The sequence below is a fragment of the Etheostoma spectabile genome, chromosome 12, assembly GCF_008692095.1.
Source record: "Etheostoma spectabile isolate EspeVRDwgs_2016 chromosome 12, UIUC_Espe_1.0, whole genome shotgun sequence".
Classification (NCBI taxonomy): domain Eukaryota; kingdom Metazoa; phylum Chordata; class Actinopteri; order Perciformes; family Percidae; genus Etheostoma; species Etheostoma spectabile.
Genome location: NC_045744.1, coordinates 14171403 through 14187728, shown reverse-complemented (window position 1 = coordinate 14187728; position 16326 = coordinate 14171403). Strand labels below are relative to the sequence as shown.

General features: G+C 40.2%; 1 protein-coding gene across 12 annotated transcripts in view; it reads right to left on the bottom strand.

Moving 5' to 3' along the window:
* The window catches only part of ptprma (protein tyrosine phosphatase receptor type Ma), a 167248-nt gene that overhangs the window by 72842 nt on the left and 78080 nt on the right, over positions 1–16326 (bottom strand). For all 12 annotated transcript variants that reach the window (XM_032531513.1, XM_032531508.1, XM_032531510.1 and 9 more), the window contains exons 8-9: positions 4574–4882; positions 1579–1688 (exon numbers count right to left, since the gene is read on the bottom strand). In XM_032531513.1, coding sequence (XP_032387404.1) covers positions 1579–1688; positions 4574–4882 — 419 coding nt within the window. The remainder of the gene's footprint in view (positions 1–1578; positions 1689–4573; positions 4883–16326) is intronic.

The following is a 16326-nucleotide window of genomic DNA, read 5'->3' as shown; positions in this document are numbered from 1 at the left end:
AGTATTTTATGAACAGAAACACAACGTAAATATGAGTGAACTTGACAAAGTGGTAATGCAAAACACGCCATTTGCTCTGAATGCTTTTTCTTGTACCATGAAATTTTAAAAAGATAAACAACTGAAACATGTTGCTCTAAAAGGGATTAGGTGTGCGGTAAACTTTTCCCTGCTGTCTGCCAGCACCTCTACAGCTGTGCACAAGACACAACACTGCAATACACACACTTGAAAAAACATGGCCGGGTCATTAATGACTTGATTGCATTGCTATTACTATTCAATATGCTCTCCTCGTATGAGAAACAGCCCTTTCAATGATTGCTAACCTAGTCAAAATATCAAGCGTGAACAAACGGCGACAAGAGGGGGAATCAACAGAGGAGAATCAATCTGTGGGAAAAGCTGTAGGATTACTTCCCCCTTAAGCTGGTTAAGATCAATGTGTACATATATCATGGGTGTGTGTGTGTGTGTGTGTGTGTGTGGAGACTAGTTTCTATTATTCAAGACTCACTTATTCAATGCAACTCCTGGACAAGGCTGGAAGGGGCTGTGGACTGTTATGTCAACATTTGCTTTGTGCTGAATCGTGATGTGTGTTCGAGGCGTGTTTCAGGGTTTGTCTTTTCTTTAAAGGTCGCTCAGGTGTCGAGGTACAGAAGATGATGGCAAATTGCAGTTGATTCTATACTAAAACAATGGTGAAACACACTTGAGCGGTGCTTTATAAAAGAAGGCACAACTTTTTTTGGGGAGAAAACCCGGACTTGAGAGATCCGAACAAACTGATTCAGGTTTAAGCTGTTTAACATACATAACTTAGATCTAACGTGATCAGTCAAATTAAACCTTGGTTTAAATAGTCATGACAATTGCACTTTAATGACTTTATAATGTAGGCCTATGACTTCATGTACAGAATACCGCCAATACAGCCATGCTAGCGGCTCTGTAAAGCTGTGCAAAGAGCTAAATGCTAACGTCAGCATACTAACATGTTTAACATGACAATGCTAATATGTGGATGTTTAGCAGGTATTTTCTTTATCATGTTCACCACCTTAGTTTAGCATGTTAACATGGTAGCATTTGTTCAGCTAAGTCTAATGGTAATGGCAATTAGTAATTAGTATTTGGTCAAATACCAAAGTACTGGACAGTATTGGACCTGATGATGGTGACGAAGGAAAAGCAACGGGATCAATAAACGTATTACTTTTTTTTTCTTCTCTTTTAAACATCCTGAGGTGATCATGAAATTCATCACATGAAATAATGAAACCCTTTGTTGTTTGGACTCAACAAAATAGCAGATGCACCTAGTTCCCAGGTCTTAGTTCAAGAAAACAAAGTGGTTCATAAAATAAAATTAAAAAAAATAAATCAATTTGAACATTTCTCTGGGAGCTCCGTACAGTACTGCACATCATTGTTGAGGAAAAAAGCTGCCTCTGAAACTCAAAGCAATGCACACCATCCACAGAGAAGTGGGGGAGAAAAAAAAGCTTAATATTGGAAATCAGTTTTCTACTCTAGGGTATCTCTTACATTTTGCTAACTCTGGTGCCTGTGTACCTCAAACTGAGTGATGATCCCGTAGGTCTGTGCTGGTTCTCTCCACTTCAAGATGATCTTCTCCTCATAGGCACTGCCCAGAATGGACTCCAGAGGAATAGCTCCTGGCACTGTGGGAAATGATCACAGACACATTTTTCAAGGTAGAAGTAAAAACAAAACAAAAAAACATACCAAGTTCCATGTATACTTATTTATGGATCTCCCCCCCATTTTCTGTGCATGTTTGTCAAGTTAAAATGATGTCTATAAAAAGTTGGATGAAAGCATTTCCTACTTTGTGGCTTTAGTCTTTTCTATCATGTTTTACCTAGCCCAGCACCTCATGCATAAACAATCAATAAAAAAGCTCCTGAAAAAAAGGACCTGTAGTTCACAAATGGCCATAAGCCAAAGTCAAACAAATCTTAATAGAAATTCATTGTCACTCAAAACATAATCCCTGACAAGTATTACAGCAAAACTAAACATGTTTGGATCAGATGAAAATGTGTGCAAACAGAGATGAACTAGTAACCCCATGGGACCCATAGTGGGAATCATAGTCCTTCTACAATGTTGTACTGAAATACAGCCAAAGAGATCTGATCCATTAACCCTTCATATGAATTGCTTTCATTCTGTAAGCGAAACAGAATGATGTGGAGATGTTCTTGTTTTTCTCTCAAGATTTATCTTCAAGAATGCAACTAAAGCTACACCCTATCTGTACACTTGTTCCCATGGGACCCTTAACACACAGATCCACAGAAACACAGAAGTCAGATAGTGAGAAACAGTTGCCACTTTCAAGCTTCCAACCACAGATATCTGAGCCAGACATGACAAGACTCTCTTTTCGTCAGCTGAGCCGGTTTGTTATCTGGCGGCCGGGGTTCCTTGAGACTTCTATAGAGTTCATTTCCTGTGTCTGCTGAGGCAATACAGAAGATCTTTCATCTTTGAAGGAGGGGAAACAACCATACAACACAGAAGCTCGCTGTTTGACTCATGCTCTCCTTAAAAATATTTGGAGAAGCCTAAACTTGCTCCTGGTGCAAGCTGTTTATAATCAGGTGAGAATTATCAACCCATTCTAAAAATCAAAATGTCACTTTTATAATAAAGATTACTTTTTTAGTTTGCCATCGGAGAGCCGACATGCTTATTCTTTTCTAAACTGCCTGGCAAATTAAGTTAAAAATAAATATATTATTCATTATGTATAAATAAAATATGAAATAGTTAGTATTTAGTTAAATATTTTAGTTTCAATTTAGTGTTTGAATGTTGGGTTGGATGGATGCATTTTTTACTTATTGGCTCTCCATACTTTAAAAAGGTATCTACAGGGCCCTTAAAAGTTTGGGCACCCCAAGTAAAAATTTGTATTAATGTGCATAAAGAAGCCAAGAAAAGATGAACAAATCTCCAAAAGGCATCAAATGACAGATTAGACATTTTTATAATATGTCACAAAAAGTTAGATTTTATTTCCATCATTTACACTTTCAAAATAACAGAAAACAAAAAAATGGCATCTGCAAACGTTTGGGCACCCTGCAGAGTTTACAGTATGCACCGCCCCCTTTGGAAAGCTGAGACCTGACAGCATCATGGATTGTTCTCAATCATCGTCTGGAAAGACCAGGGGATGTCAATCTTAAGGATTTAAATGCCCAGACTCATCTGACCTTGCCCCAACAATCAGCACCATGGCTTCTTCTAAGCAGTTGTCTAGAAAACTGAAACTGAAAATAATTGACACTCACAAAGCAGGAGAAGGCTATAAGAAGATAGCAAAGCATTTTCAGTGCCAATACCCTCTGTTCAGAAGGTAATTAAGAAATGGCAGTCATCAGGAACAGTGGAAGTTAAAGCAAGAGCTGGAAGACCAAGACAAATATCAGACAGAACAGCTCGCAGGATTGTGAGAAAAGCAAGTCCAAACCCACGTTTGACTGCACGATCCATCCAGAAAGACCTGGCAGACACTGGAGTTGTGGTACACCATTCCACTATAACGAGATACTCGTACAAATATGGTCTTCATGGAAGAGTCATCAGAAGAAAACCTCTTCTACATCCTCACCACAAAAATCAGCGTTTGAAATTTCCAAATGAACATATAGACAAGCCTGATGCATTGTGGAAACAAGTTCTGTGGGCCAATGAGTTAAAATATAACTTTTGGGCCGGAATGACGAAAGGTACAGTACGTTTGGAGAAGAAAGGGCACAGAATTTAATGAAAAGAACCTCTGTCCAACTGTTAAGCAAGGGGGTGGATCAATCATGCTTTGGGGTTGTAGTGCAGCCAGTGGCACAGGGAACATTTCACGAGTAGAAGGAAAAATGGGTTCAATAAAATGTCAGCAAATTTTGGACGCTAACTTAATGCCATCTGTAAAAAGCGGAAGTTAAAGAGAGGATGGCTTCTAAAAATGAATAATGAACCTAAACACACCTCAGAATCCACGGTGGATTACGTCAAGAGGCGTAAACTGAAAGTTTTACCATGGCCTTCACAATCTCCTGACCTCAATATAACTGCAAATCTATGGATAGACCTTAAAAGAGCAGTGTGTGACAGACAGCCCAGAAATTTCAACGAACTGGAAGACTTTTGAAAGGAAGAATGGGCGACAATACCTCAAGAATTGAAAGATTCTTGGCTGGCTACAAGAAGAGTTTCCAAGCTGTGATACTTGCCAAAGGGGGCAGTACAAGGTATTAATTCTGCAGGGTGCCCAAACTTTTGCAGACACCATTTTTTTGTTTTCTGTTGTTTTTAAAGTGTAAATGAGGGAAATAAAATCTAACTTTTTGTTACATATTATACGAATGTCTAATCTGTCATTTGATTTCTTTTGGAGATTTTTCCATCTTTTCTTGGCTTCTTTTTGCACGTTAATACAAATTTTTCCCTGGGGTGCCCAAACTTTCGAGCCCCACTGTAATCTAGGATAAGTTTAGCAAAATCTTGTATCATTCTTCTCAGACGTGATCACACTTACCATCCTCATCAGTCTGAACCTCCATCTCTGTGCTCTCCTTGACCCCCTCTGGATTGCGTAGGACCAGCTTGACACTGAGGTTGGTGAAGGGTGTCAAGTTGTGGATGGTGTGCTGAGGATCGCGGCTCTGGGTGTCATAACATACCTCCTCGCGGGTCTCCTCTTTGCCGGCCATCCTGGACCGGTACTGGACGGTCAGGTTGTAGCTGTAACAGCGGGTCACATTATAGCCCAAAGGCTCCCAACGCACTGTCACCTGTTTGGATTGGATGTCCACCACTTCTAGCCTTTGTGGGCCATGCATGGGCTCTGGCGGGGTGGACAGAAAGAGAGAGGAGTCTGAGCATACATCAAGATAATCAATTAGGCCATTTGAAATGGCGGGTAGTGCAAGACAGTTTTAATAAAATCAAAGAAAATTACCTAGGTCTATGCAAGGGCACAGAGAAGGCGCTGTTCCTTTGGGTCACAGAAAATCTACTACCAGATTTTTTATAACACTTGAAACCTGGTCAATACTTTTTTTCATATTGAAATACTATTTCCTCTGTTTGGAATTCATATTCCCAGAAAAAAATTTAAATCATTTTTTAAAAATCTGCCTGAGCCACTGAGCATTGCCACAGCGTTGCTAACTCGGTCTCACAGCAGCTGAACACACCAAGACACCGCAGGTCTGTTGGTGGGAAAGCCTCAGCAGGAGGTGTATCATCCCTTCTTCTGCCTTTTCCTCACTCTTTTTCCATCTCTCCCAGTGGCAGTCAGCTATTAGCACCACACTGATACAGAGTCAGCCAGCCTGCCAATGCAGGCAGGACACAACCCCCACTGCCATCCTATCACCTCTAATATACACATATACTCTGTCTCCTTGCCTTTTCTCTTCTTTCTCCATTTTCTCCTCTCTTTCTGTCCTATCGTCTCTCCCTCCTTCTCTTTTCTCACCATTCCCCTTCTCTATTTCCTCTCTTTTTTGGTGGTCCCTCATTTCTATTTCCCGCTCTCCCTTTTCTCCTCATCTACCCCCCCAAATCCCTTACCTACAGGAGGAAAGCAGCCCAAGCACAAGGTAATGGGATCAATTTCCATTCCAGGTTAAATTCGCAGTCCATTTCTCTGGAACTTAACACTTTACCACCTATTAGGAAGAGCCAGGGCTCAATTTCCCCGTTCCCCAGGAGACACAGTCAAGCAATTCAGAGGCAGCCATGGCAGCCATGTTTAACATTCTGGAGGTGCATGAGGGGAGACTGGACTACAGCTCCAGCATGCTGTTCATTTCTACAGGCTGAACAAAAGGACATGACAAACAAGCAAGAACCTACAAACAACACAGTTGGCATCCTTTGAATGTCATTCCCACTTACTTATTTTTTTCTCATATGCACAGTGAATACCAATAAAAATATGTCTCACTAACCAGGTTTAATGAAGAATCCTTTTAAAATGTATAATGAATGAATAACAATGACATTAAGTTTTGTGTGGTGCTACAAAAAAACTACAAGACAAATTAAGTCATGACATGTGACATGACAAAAGCTTGTACAAGTGAGAGGATATTGCAAGAACAGAAAACAGTGAGTTAAAATAAAGGCGCCTGCTTCAAAGATGTAACCCTTTCAAAATTTCACAAGGAGAAACAAATAGATGTGAGCTGTCCTGAACTTTAATAGAGCAGATGAAATATCAAAGGTGTTGACAGGTGGGGAAAGGGATATCCATGTGTGGCATACAGGGCAAGAAGAATAGACAAAGGGCTACAAATGAAAAAGAAGCATGTCAGGAACATGGCAAAATGTCTTTCCAAAAAGAAAAACAAAAGGAAATTAGCTTTTCTTTAAGAAGGATTTATCATTTTAGGGCTACACAGAGTGCAACAAACCACTACATTCTTTTAAATAATGTGTATAGCTTTTATAACATTTAAAACAATAGCTGAAGATATCTCACATATACACATACATCGATATATATATTACACACACACACACACACACACACACACACACACCACACACACACACACAGTACATACATACATACATACATACATACATACATACATACTGTACACATGTAAATACATACAAACAAACAGTACATATATGCATACATACATGCACCTGTATACACACACACACATACACCTGTACACACATACACCTGTACACACACACACACACACACACACACACACACACACACACACACACACAACACACACACACACACACACACACACACACACACACACACACACACACACACACACACACACACACACACACACACACACACACACACACACACACACACACATACACTACCTGTACACCCACACACACACACACCTGTACACACACACACACACACACACACACACCTGTACACACACACCTGTACACACACACACACACACATTTTTTATTTACTGGCTGAGAGGTGTTGTGCATTCCAGCTTCCATACAGTAGGAGTGCATGATATTCTCTGAGAAACCTTACTGAAATGCTGTGGTGGACTTTTTTTGAATGTGTATTATCTTTAACAAAAAGGGTCTCCTGGCAGTACTGACCTCCAATAAAATCTGAAAGAGATGTTAATCTTTGGTGGGGACTGGAATGTAAGACCTTCAAAGGGATCAGCGGTAGAGTCAAATATTAAGTAGCAAACTACAACAGCAGGGGAATTAATGCAACAATTCACGATTTAAGGGAATCTGGCGCTTTAAACAAATGTCATCACACAAAAAGAGAGATTCTAACACAGAACTGAGAAAAATTGGCAAAGGAAAACAGGCCTGTTCAAATAGGTTGCCATGTTGGGAAAGCCATCCAGAAAATAGAAGTTTAAGCCCCTTTATTTGCGGAACTATCTTTTGGCCCCACTCCGTAGGCAACGGTTACACTAAAAGCACAGAGAATTGCAGGGTGGCCAGGCACAAAAATCAAATTAAACCAGATGCTCTCAAAGTGACAAATGCACCAAACTGTGAATCTCAAGCAGACAAGCACAAGCAGGAGGGAGGAAGTCTAATTTCTGAAGCATTCAAGGAGAATGTCACACGTTCATCTTTGTGGAACATCTTAGATAATGTCCACTACAGCCTAATTCTGGAGAAATACCAACAAGAATGGAAATCCCAAAAAATGAAGAAATAGCCCATGCAACATAAAGAAAAAAGGAAAATAATGTTATTAATATTTCCATTTAAATGTGGCTTTTGGACACATTGTGAGAACAATAGACATATATTATTACATGTGCACCAACAATAAGCATGAAGGTTCATAAAAGGAATATTGGCCATTTAGTAAATAGCTCATATGACTATTCTATAGCCTCTCCCTGGAGTTTTGTTGAGAAAAGGCTAATTATTTGTTACCCCACTGGCTCCCCGTAGTGCAAATGCCAGCTGTCTGACGGAGGCAGTAAAATGTGAGGATCTGTGGCAGACGCCCAATCACAACTTGTGCCCATGACTCAGAGTGACATCATCTGTTTTCATGAACAACAAGGTGCCTTGTCCATTTCAGAGCCTGCTCATGGTTGACTTTGACAAAAGAGGGAAGACAAAAAGAAATGAACGGGTTGCGCTGAATGGCTGATATCCTTTTAAATTCTTTTCTGCATAAATGGAGGCTAGGCAGCCATTTTCAAGTAGGCCCATATACTCATAAATGACAGCTGTTTAAATAATGAGCCTACTACCCCAGTGTACTGTGACTGCTACTTTAGTTTTGTTGACCAAGCAGTAAGAGGCTCCGTTTCAACAGCACAATCACAACAAGGAATAACAGGGCTCTCTCTTGATATCCTTACCATTATTATTATTTTTTTTTTTACAATTCTCACAAGCTATCACACACAGAGTGACACTGGGGTGAAAATACTGAAAATATGACTCTAATATTGTTCAAGTATGGCAGATATTTCTTGTGGAATAGAGTTATAATAATGGCTATAAAAGCATCCCTTGAAGCAGGAAATTACTGAGGTCTATCTTATGCCAGGGCACACAGAATGAGTTCCAGTGAGAGCCAGATTGGTATTCCAAGCGGTGGACAAATTATAACCTGCCCCACACTCGCGATGTAATTGAATAATTTGAATTTGACATTTACATAAAACTATTAGTGATTTTTTTGTGATTACAGCATGACATTTAAATAATGTTTTAGAAATTATCAGCACATTATTGCCTCTTGTTAATTTAAACGGGCCCTGCATACAAGCCACTGCAGCCGAAGTGATAACATGATTTTCCCAAAGATGAAACAAAAACAACAAAAAACCGCATGTTGTAGCCGTCTGTCCTAGAGGGGGTTTCAAATGGTGCACTTAGCCCCTGGGTAGAGCAAGACATTAGTCTTGGATGAAAGAAAACAAATTGGGCATGTCCGGACCACAGCCACTTTACTGTGAGACAAGTGTGTGTGTGTGTGTGGTGTGTGTGGTGTGTGTGTGTGTGTGTGTGTGTGTGTGTGTGTGTGTGTGTGAGTGTAAGAGAGACAATGTGTGTTCTAGCATGTTCATGGTCTTATGTGAGTAAAGTGAGTGTCCATATGCGTACACAGCAGCGCAGATCCAGTTCCTTAGAATATTACTGGCTATATTTACTGTATAATGATTTACTTATCAGATCTCCCTCAGGCCTCACAGTGTACGAGTCATTCAAAAAGCCAGAATTTTTATCAGATCCAGATCGATTAAGAGTGGAAAAGCCTGGTGCTGGCATATACTTCCATCTCCCTGCTCAGCAAACTGAACCAGGAGGGGGGGGGAAGAAAGGAGTACTTGGGCTATGATTAGAAACCACAGTCAAGTCAATGCAACTCCTGAGCCTTGGAAGGAAGAGAAGGGAGCTTTGCTGTTGGGAGATACAAAAAAAAATGTTGACAGTCTGATTCCTTGCTGGAGAATGGCACCCAGGACTTGTCACACGCAGGTTCCTTCGTTGTAGACAGTACCAAAACAACATGACAGCTGAGAAGATTAAATTCTGGTCGGAGGGCTGTTTTTGTGTAAACTGTTCCATACTAGGCAATGAGGCCCAGTATTGCCATCACTTATCTCTCCATTGCTGTGTGTTATTCACTCTTTTCTGCTGGAGCTGGGCGGGCTGGAAAGCAAGCAGATTTGTTTGCCTCTTTCCATTACATCTCAATGATAGCACTGAGGCCATTGAGGTAATGACATGGGTTTTACACTTAGGAAATCATTTTCATATCCTCGCAGAAGCGAGTCGTAATGATAGCTTTTGATAACCGACAATCAAAGCTCCATCACCCTCCTAGAGTGCTCCTCTACGCAATCCTCTGGAGGAAAAGGAAAGAGGGAGGGAGAGGGTTAAGAGGGAGAGATGGAGGGAATCAATGTGTGGTTAGATTTGGGTGGGTAGGGGATTGGAGAAAGAAAGCCAAGGCAGAGGGGGGGGGGGGGGGGGGCAGAGGTGCCAAGGTTATTGTTCATCAAATGCAACAAGTCAAACCAGGCCTTGGGGTTGACGTGTGTACACGTCATAATTGATAGCACTTTAAAAAGGCACTGTGCATGGACCTTTTGTGTTCTAACATCACCCTCCACACCCATTACAAAGTCAGAGACAAATGCCAATATGCTCAGGACACACACACCACACACACACACACCACACACACACACACACACACACACACACACACACACACACAACACACACACACACACACACACCACACACACACACACACACACACCACAACACACACACACACACCACACACACACACACACACACACACACACACACACACACACACACACACACACACACACACCTTGGAGGTTGTGGATAATCACAAGGATTTATTGAATGGTGGTGGTCGCTCCTCACTCTATCAAGTCCTCCTTTATAGGCCCCATGATGAATGAGACTGCCATGATGGGTGAGGATGAGGGGCGGAGGGGCCTACAACATGCTGTATCGAATTGAAACCACAGAATGAGCCCTGGCGCTGGGACAGACTGGGCTGCCACCTTGTGTGATGAACCCCCCAAAGCTGTAGGGGTAGAGATGAATGGGTGAACCCCTTCCTTCTTACAGCACTGACTACAAAGGGAGAGCAAAAGCATGAGAGGGAAAGTAAAAAACACCTTACCAGCACAGGAGGATGATGCATGACAAGATTCAAGACTATCAAGTCAAACCAAGTCAGTGCTCGTCTTTGTTCATGATTGACTTTCCGACTGTATGCTGCCCCAAAACAGCCAACAAGCTCAACTGTGTAATTACAGTAAATATGCTTTGACCCCATTGGTATTTTTGCTGCACTCTTTGTTATACTCTTTTTTTTGTTACTTAAGATGAACTTTTTTGAAATCCTGGAATTTTTTTTTTTTTTTTTTAATATGGTTAATAGATAGAAGGTAAATTTTGTTTAAATATATGGATTGGAGCTTGTGTACATATGTGCAGATGTACGCCTGTATGTGCTTGTGCATACATGCCAATTCATGTTAAGGTATTTGTATATTATTTGCATGCCAGGCAATGTTATGTATATGCACAATATACCATTAATCATCTTTAGTTTGATTACTTTAAAACTACATCTGTATATGTATACATGTTTTCTTCTGTCAACAATAAAATAAATGTTTATATATGTTTATACTCAATAGACGTTGAGAATGTTTGTTGTTGGAGAGAGTAGATACCGCAGAATGTAGTATTATATGTAAGTTGTAGTATATATACGATGCATGTGTGTTTCTGTTCTGACTGATTTATGACACTAGGAAGAAGGTGCATTTATCAATCTGGTGCTAGGGGTTTAAACCCACAAAAAAGTAGTAGACACTATGCCAACAACATCATGAGTCCATCCACTGGAGTGCCTGATAATCTATATATAGCGTATATTTGCATGTAATCAGTAATTTCCTGAATTAATAATGGTCACTTACTCCCATCCTGTTTTGCAACATACTGGACAGCGCAGTAGTCTAAAGTCCACTAAAGCTAAAAGGGGTTCTACAGTTTATCCATAGTGACGGCAACATTTAATGGAATGAAGATAAAGTAAGTACTGTGCTGCAGAGTACAACAGTGAAGCACTTGAGGTGATAATATTATTGCTAAAGACTTTTCTACAAGAAACAAAACCTCTTTTCGCTTTGCTTCAAATACCAAGTCATAAAAAGTTGCACTTCTTGATGGCAGTCTTAAGAAATTGGATTTACAAAAACGGAAATGGAATAAATAACAAGGAATAAAAATGTCACTGGGAAGTCTTTTCTATCACTGACCATTTAGAGGGCTTAAAAGAACAAACCTAGCAGGACTGGGTCAGGGGCAAAAGGTGAGTCCACCAACCGGATGAAAACAAATGGACAGCCAGTTGATGGGAAGAGCAGAGGCAGCGTAGGTGGAACTGGTTAAATCAATCTTTCATTTCGTTTCCACCAATATGCTGTGCGGTGATTGGGGTCAGAGTGACAGGCAGGAATGACCCCCTCCTTCCACATGCCCACACTCCCATCTCTACTGTCAGACCAGGCATTGTCTTTTGTGTTGAGGTTCCTGTGGAAAAGGCCTGTGGTTAGGGCTTACACACAAGAACAACACAAGCCCTCATTAACAGACAGGGACGCAATCTCTACAGAAGCAGTGGGAGGTTTCCAAGGTGATTCTTCAACTTCAACACTCCCCAGATGGCCTGTGTGGCATTGCCATTTGTTGCCAAAAACCTGCATGTGTCACACTCAACTCAGGGTGTTACCGACAGTGTTAATCAAAGTGAAGCGCTTGACTTTGCGAAATGATTGCTGCATTTTCTCAGCCACCTACTTAGAAGATATATTGAATCTAAGATCTTGCTATCTAGGTAAGGGAATACAGGATATAAATCGCAGTCTTCCTGATATTCCTGTCCTTTAGTTGAAGAGGAGACACACAAATGTTCGAGTTAGAGTTATACAACCAGACTGAATGAGTGCTTCCTGGATTCCTAGCAAGGGGAATGGGACATCTATAATTCAGCAAAAGGATGGAGAAAATGTGTGACAAAAATTACAGCCGATAGATCATGAATAATTAAACACGAGGAATAGAAACATTTAAAGACCTTGAGAAGCATTTCAGTTCAAATTTAAAAACAGCAGAAAAGATGGATTTCGCCTAGCCTGACTAAACTCCAGCTATTTATCATACCCTTGAGGCTTAAGAGTTGAGGATACAAACAACCTCGATGATAATTGTTTGCGAGAAGCTGAAGGAACAGCTCTAGAGTAAGAAAAGAATAAGTTTACCTGGATGTCACCAGAGTATCGTTTGTGCACATCTGTTGTCAGAGTCTCAATTCATTCGTGTTTTGGGAATAGAGAGATGGAGTGATGGCTATGAGGGAAATAATAATAATGAAACAACTATAAATGCAGCATAGCTCTCACGCTTTGTATCTCTCCTTTCCAACAGCAGTTGTTTGAAGCCGTGTCCTTGAGAAGAATGCAATTTGCCTTTTGCAGAGCCAATATCATAGAACACAATTCACCATTCTACTTCCAACTGTCTATAATAAAAAGAATTTTATTGTGGTCCTCCTATAACCTTCCTGCACATCCCCACAAACTCAATCTATCCTGTTTTCTCTGACCGACAAAAGAACACAAATTCAATGGGCCTCAAACCAAGGCTTTTCATTCGCCTTGCAACAGACAATATATAAACCCTATAGGTCACATGACTGCCAGCTATTGTTGGTGACAAACCCCATCAATGTTATCTGAGATGGTGAGGTGAAGTGGCTTTCTATTCATGCCTTAAGGCAACAATAGCATTAATTAGACACATCAAACCTAGCATACAATTTCCTTTTAAATCCACAAAGGGAAAGAGAAAGAAAGGAACCATCATAAAAAGGATTACTGAGACCTTACTGAGGAAAGCCTGCATGAAGCTATAGAGGGGGGGAAAATAGCAGGTTATCTGTCCTTTAGACTTGTAGTGACAAAATGGTTTTCTGTATTTTCTATCATATCAACTGTATAATGTTAAAATGTTCGATGTTAATATTAAACGTGGCCAAAGCTTCAAATAATGAGGTAAATGTATTTAAAAGAAATACGTATGAGCCAAAACCTCTGGTGGTTAATTTCTCCCCAATTTTGGATCATATTCCTGCTAGAACATGTCGGGCTGTGTAGTTTTTGGTTTAGAAGACTTTGTTATTTTTCTACAGTATAAAGTGCTGCTATACTTGGTTAGAGTCCACTGCTAACTACATATACTAGCTACATGCTATTGACAAATAAGCTGTAATATTGGCTGCTGATGTTCAAGTGCCCATTATATAGGAAAAAAAAATCATTTGTCCTGGGATTTGGGGTGTTATTTTGTGTGTCTGGTGCTTCCACAAGCGTAAAATCTATTCATGCTGTTTTGAGTGCGATACGGTTTTCTGAATGTCCTCTGCCTTCAGTTTCTGGGTAAGTTGTTCAAAATCTGCACGGCTTCCTACTTCAATAGCCGAGACGAGGTAGCATGCTAGCTTGTTCGCAAAGGCAAAACACTGCTACAACACACACAAGTTCACCATAATCTACAAAAGGACTACTTCTATGTCCCTGTTCTGCAAGTATTCCACAAGTGCGCCCTTGTTTAGAAGAAGTCTCCCAGCTAATCCTCCCTTGTACTGACCAAAATTGGAGAAAGTTATCTAGCTGATGTGGTCTTACCTAGCTACTGAGCATGTGCAACTCCCAACAAAGATAGCAGAGATTTCTCACTCTGTAGCTAAAATAGAGACCTAAACACACAGGGTGAAACGAGGAGCTGCATCAATGTGCAGTACAACAAAAATATGATTTTAAAAAAAATGAAACCATGTTAACCTATCTGGTATAACCTCAAAATACAATTTTTGACCTGAAAATGAGCATAATGCGGGCACTTTAATTTCGCCCTAATTTCGAATTCTGCTGGAACATTTCTGGTTTTGTAGTATGTGGTTTTGAAGTCTTTATTACATATTATTGCTGTCAGTCTCCTGCTGCAACGGACTGTAACGTTAAAGAGACAGTGACAGCCAGTGTTGCCAACTCTTTACCAATAAATGTAGCTAGCAAAAGCCACCAGATGACATCATATGGTAATTTAAATAATGGTGACGTCAACGTGAAAACAGTAGGTAATAGGTCTTGTTTAACTTCATGGTTTCAATATATATACAACACACACACACACACACACAAGGATTTAAACAATCAATTCCTCCTGAAGGAAAGGTCTGTCACACCCTTGCTTTCACAAAGTCTGGACATTGGGGAGCTCCGTGTGACCACTGAATTTGCCAGAGCTTGCAACAAAACTGGACAAAAATTCTTGGAAGTGAAGAAGAATACTCCCAGAGTCTTTAAGCAAGTGGTACAGAGCCCTAACTGTCCTTACAGTAAGTGAGGTCATTAAACCTTCTTGTCCATCAAAGTTAATTGTTTCCTGACAAATTAAGAATACATTGGGAAAAATGTCTTTTAAAAGCCTACTGTAGATTGCACTTTGCAAGGCCATTTTTATGACAGCTGAACAATGGCTGAAAAAAGAAACAGCATTAACTTAACATCATTACTTTGTAAGGTTTAAAAGGAGAAGATGGTTGGAAAAAGGCATTATCCTTCCAATCATGCTTATATAACAGGGTAAGAATCTTTCCAGAGTTTGTGTGTGCTTCACAAACTTCTCAAGTGATGGTTTTCTTCAGACAGGATTTCTATGGATAAAAGATAAGTTCGGCACAGGACTGCTTTCATAATTTAGTTAATGTTGAATAACGTCCTTGTGATTCAGTGCACCAAGACTCTACTGCTCATACAGTTGAATCCATACAGGTGTGCATTAAGTGACACAATGTACATGGGCATTGTTAAAAGAAGCGATGTGTTGCTAGCTTTTCCCAAAGCTACCCACTCTCTAACCTTTGTCTACATAATAAAAGTAGCTTTTAACTTGAAATTTATTTAAATGCTCAAATGTGACCTCACCTCTACCCCTCTTTATTGGAACATAAAATACATGTGCATGCACAATTATTCATGATAAATCTGAATATTATAATTAAATGGGACACTTCATACAGTACATTATTAACATAAACTTTACACAAATCTACACTCTTTTAATGTTGTGGAATGAAGTGAAACTAGCCTCCATTCAAATGCCATGTATGTATATATTATGTCTAGTGGATCAATAGATACATAGATGTTTTGGAACTTTTGATATTTATTGCCCCTCAAGAGGCCACAAAAGGGCAAAATTAAATAATGCTTGTTAAGCACTATAGCAAAAATAAATAAATATATACATTCTTTGTAGTGCAAATAACGTAAGTGGCCTGATGTTTATACTTTGCGCTGGTGTGTGCGTCGAGCCGGCGTGTGTGTGTGATAGTGCGAGGGAGAAGTGAAAAAGTGAGAGCAATTAGCTTCGGAACAAGTAGCCACTCTAGAGTCATAGTGCCTATGTTTTCTGACTACGGTGGGAAATCTTTAGCAGAAAAATGTACCCCTCTCCTTGATTTCATAACACCATGACTGTCTCTTGTTGACTGACTCGCTTGTGTTGTTCGTTGTGTGTCCGACTATGCGTGCTGATGAACACCTGCCTAACTCTATCTCTATATGGCTAACCATGAACTTTTACTCAACTTCAGCCAATCGTTAGCAGTTATGAGCTTGTCTCGTGCACGGCCCACTAACCAGGGAAGAAAAAAAG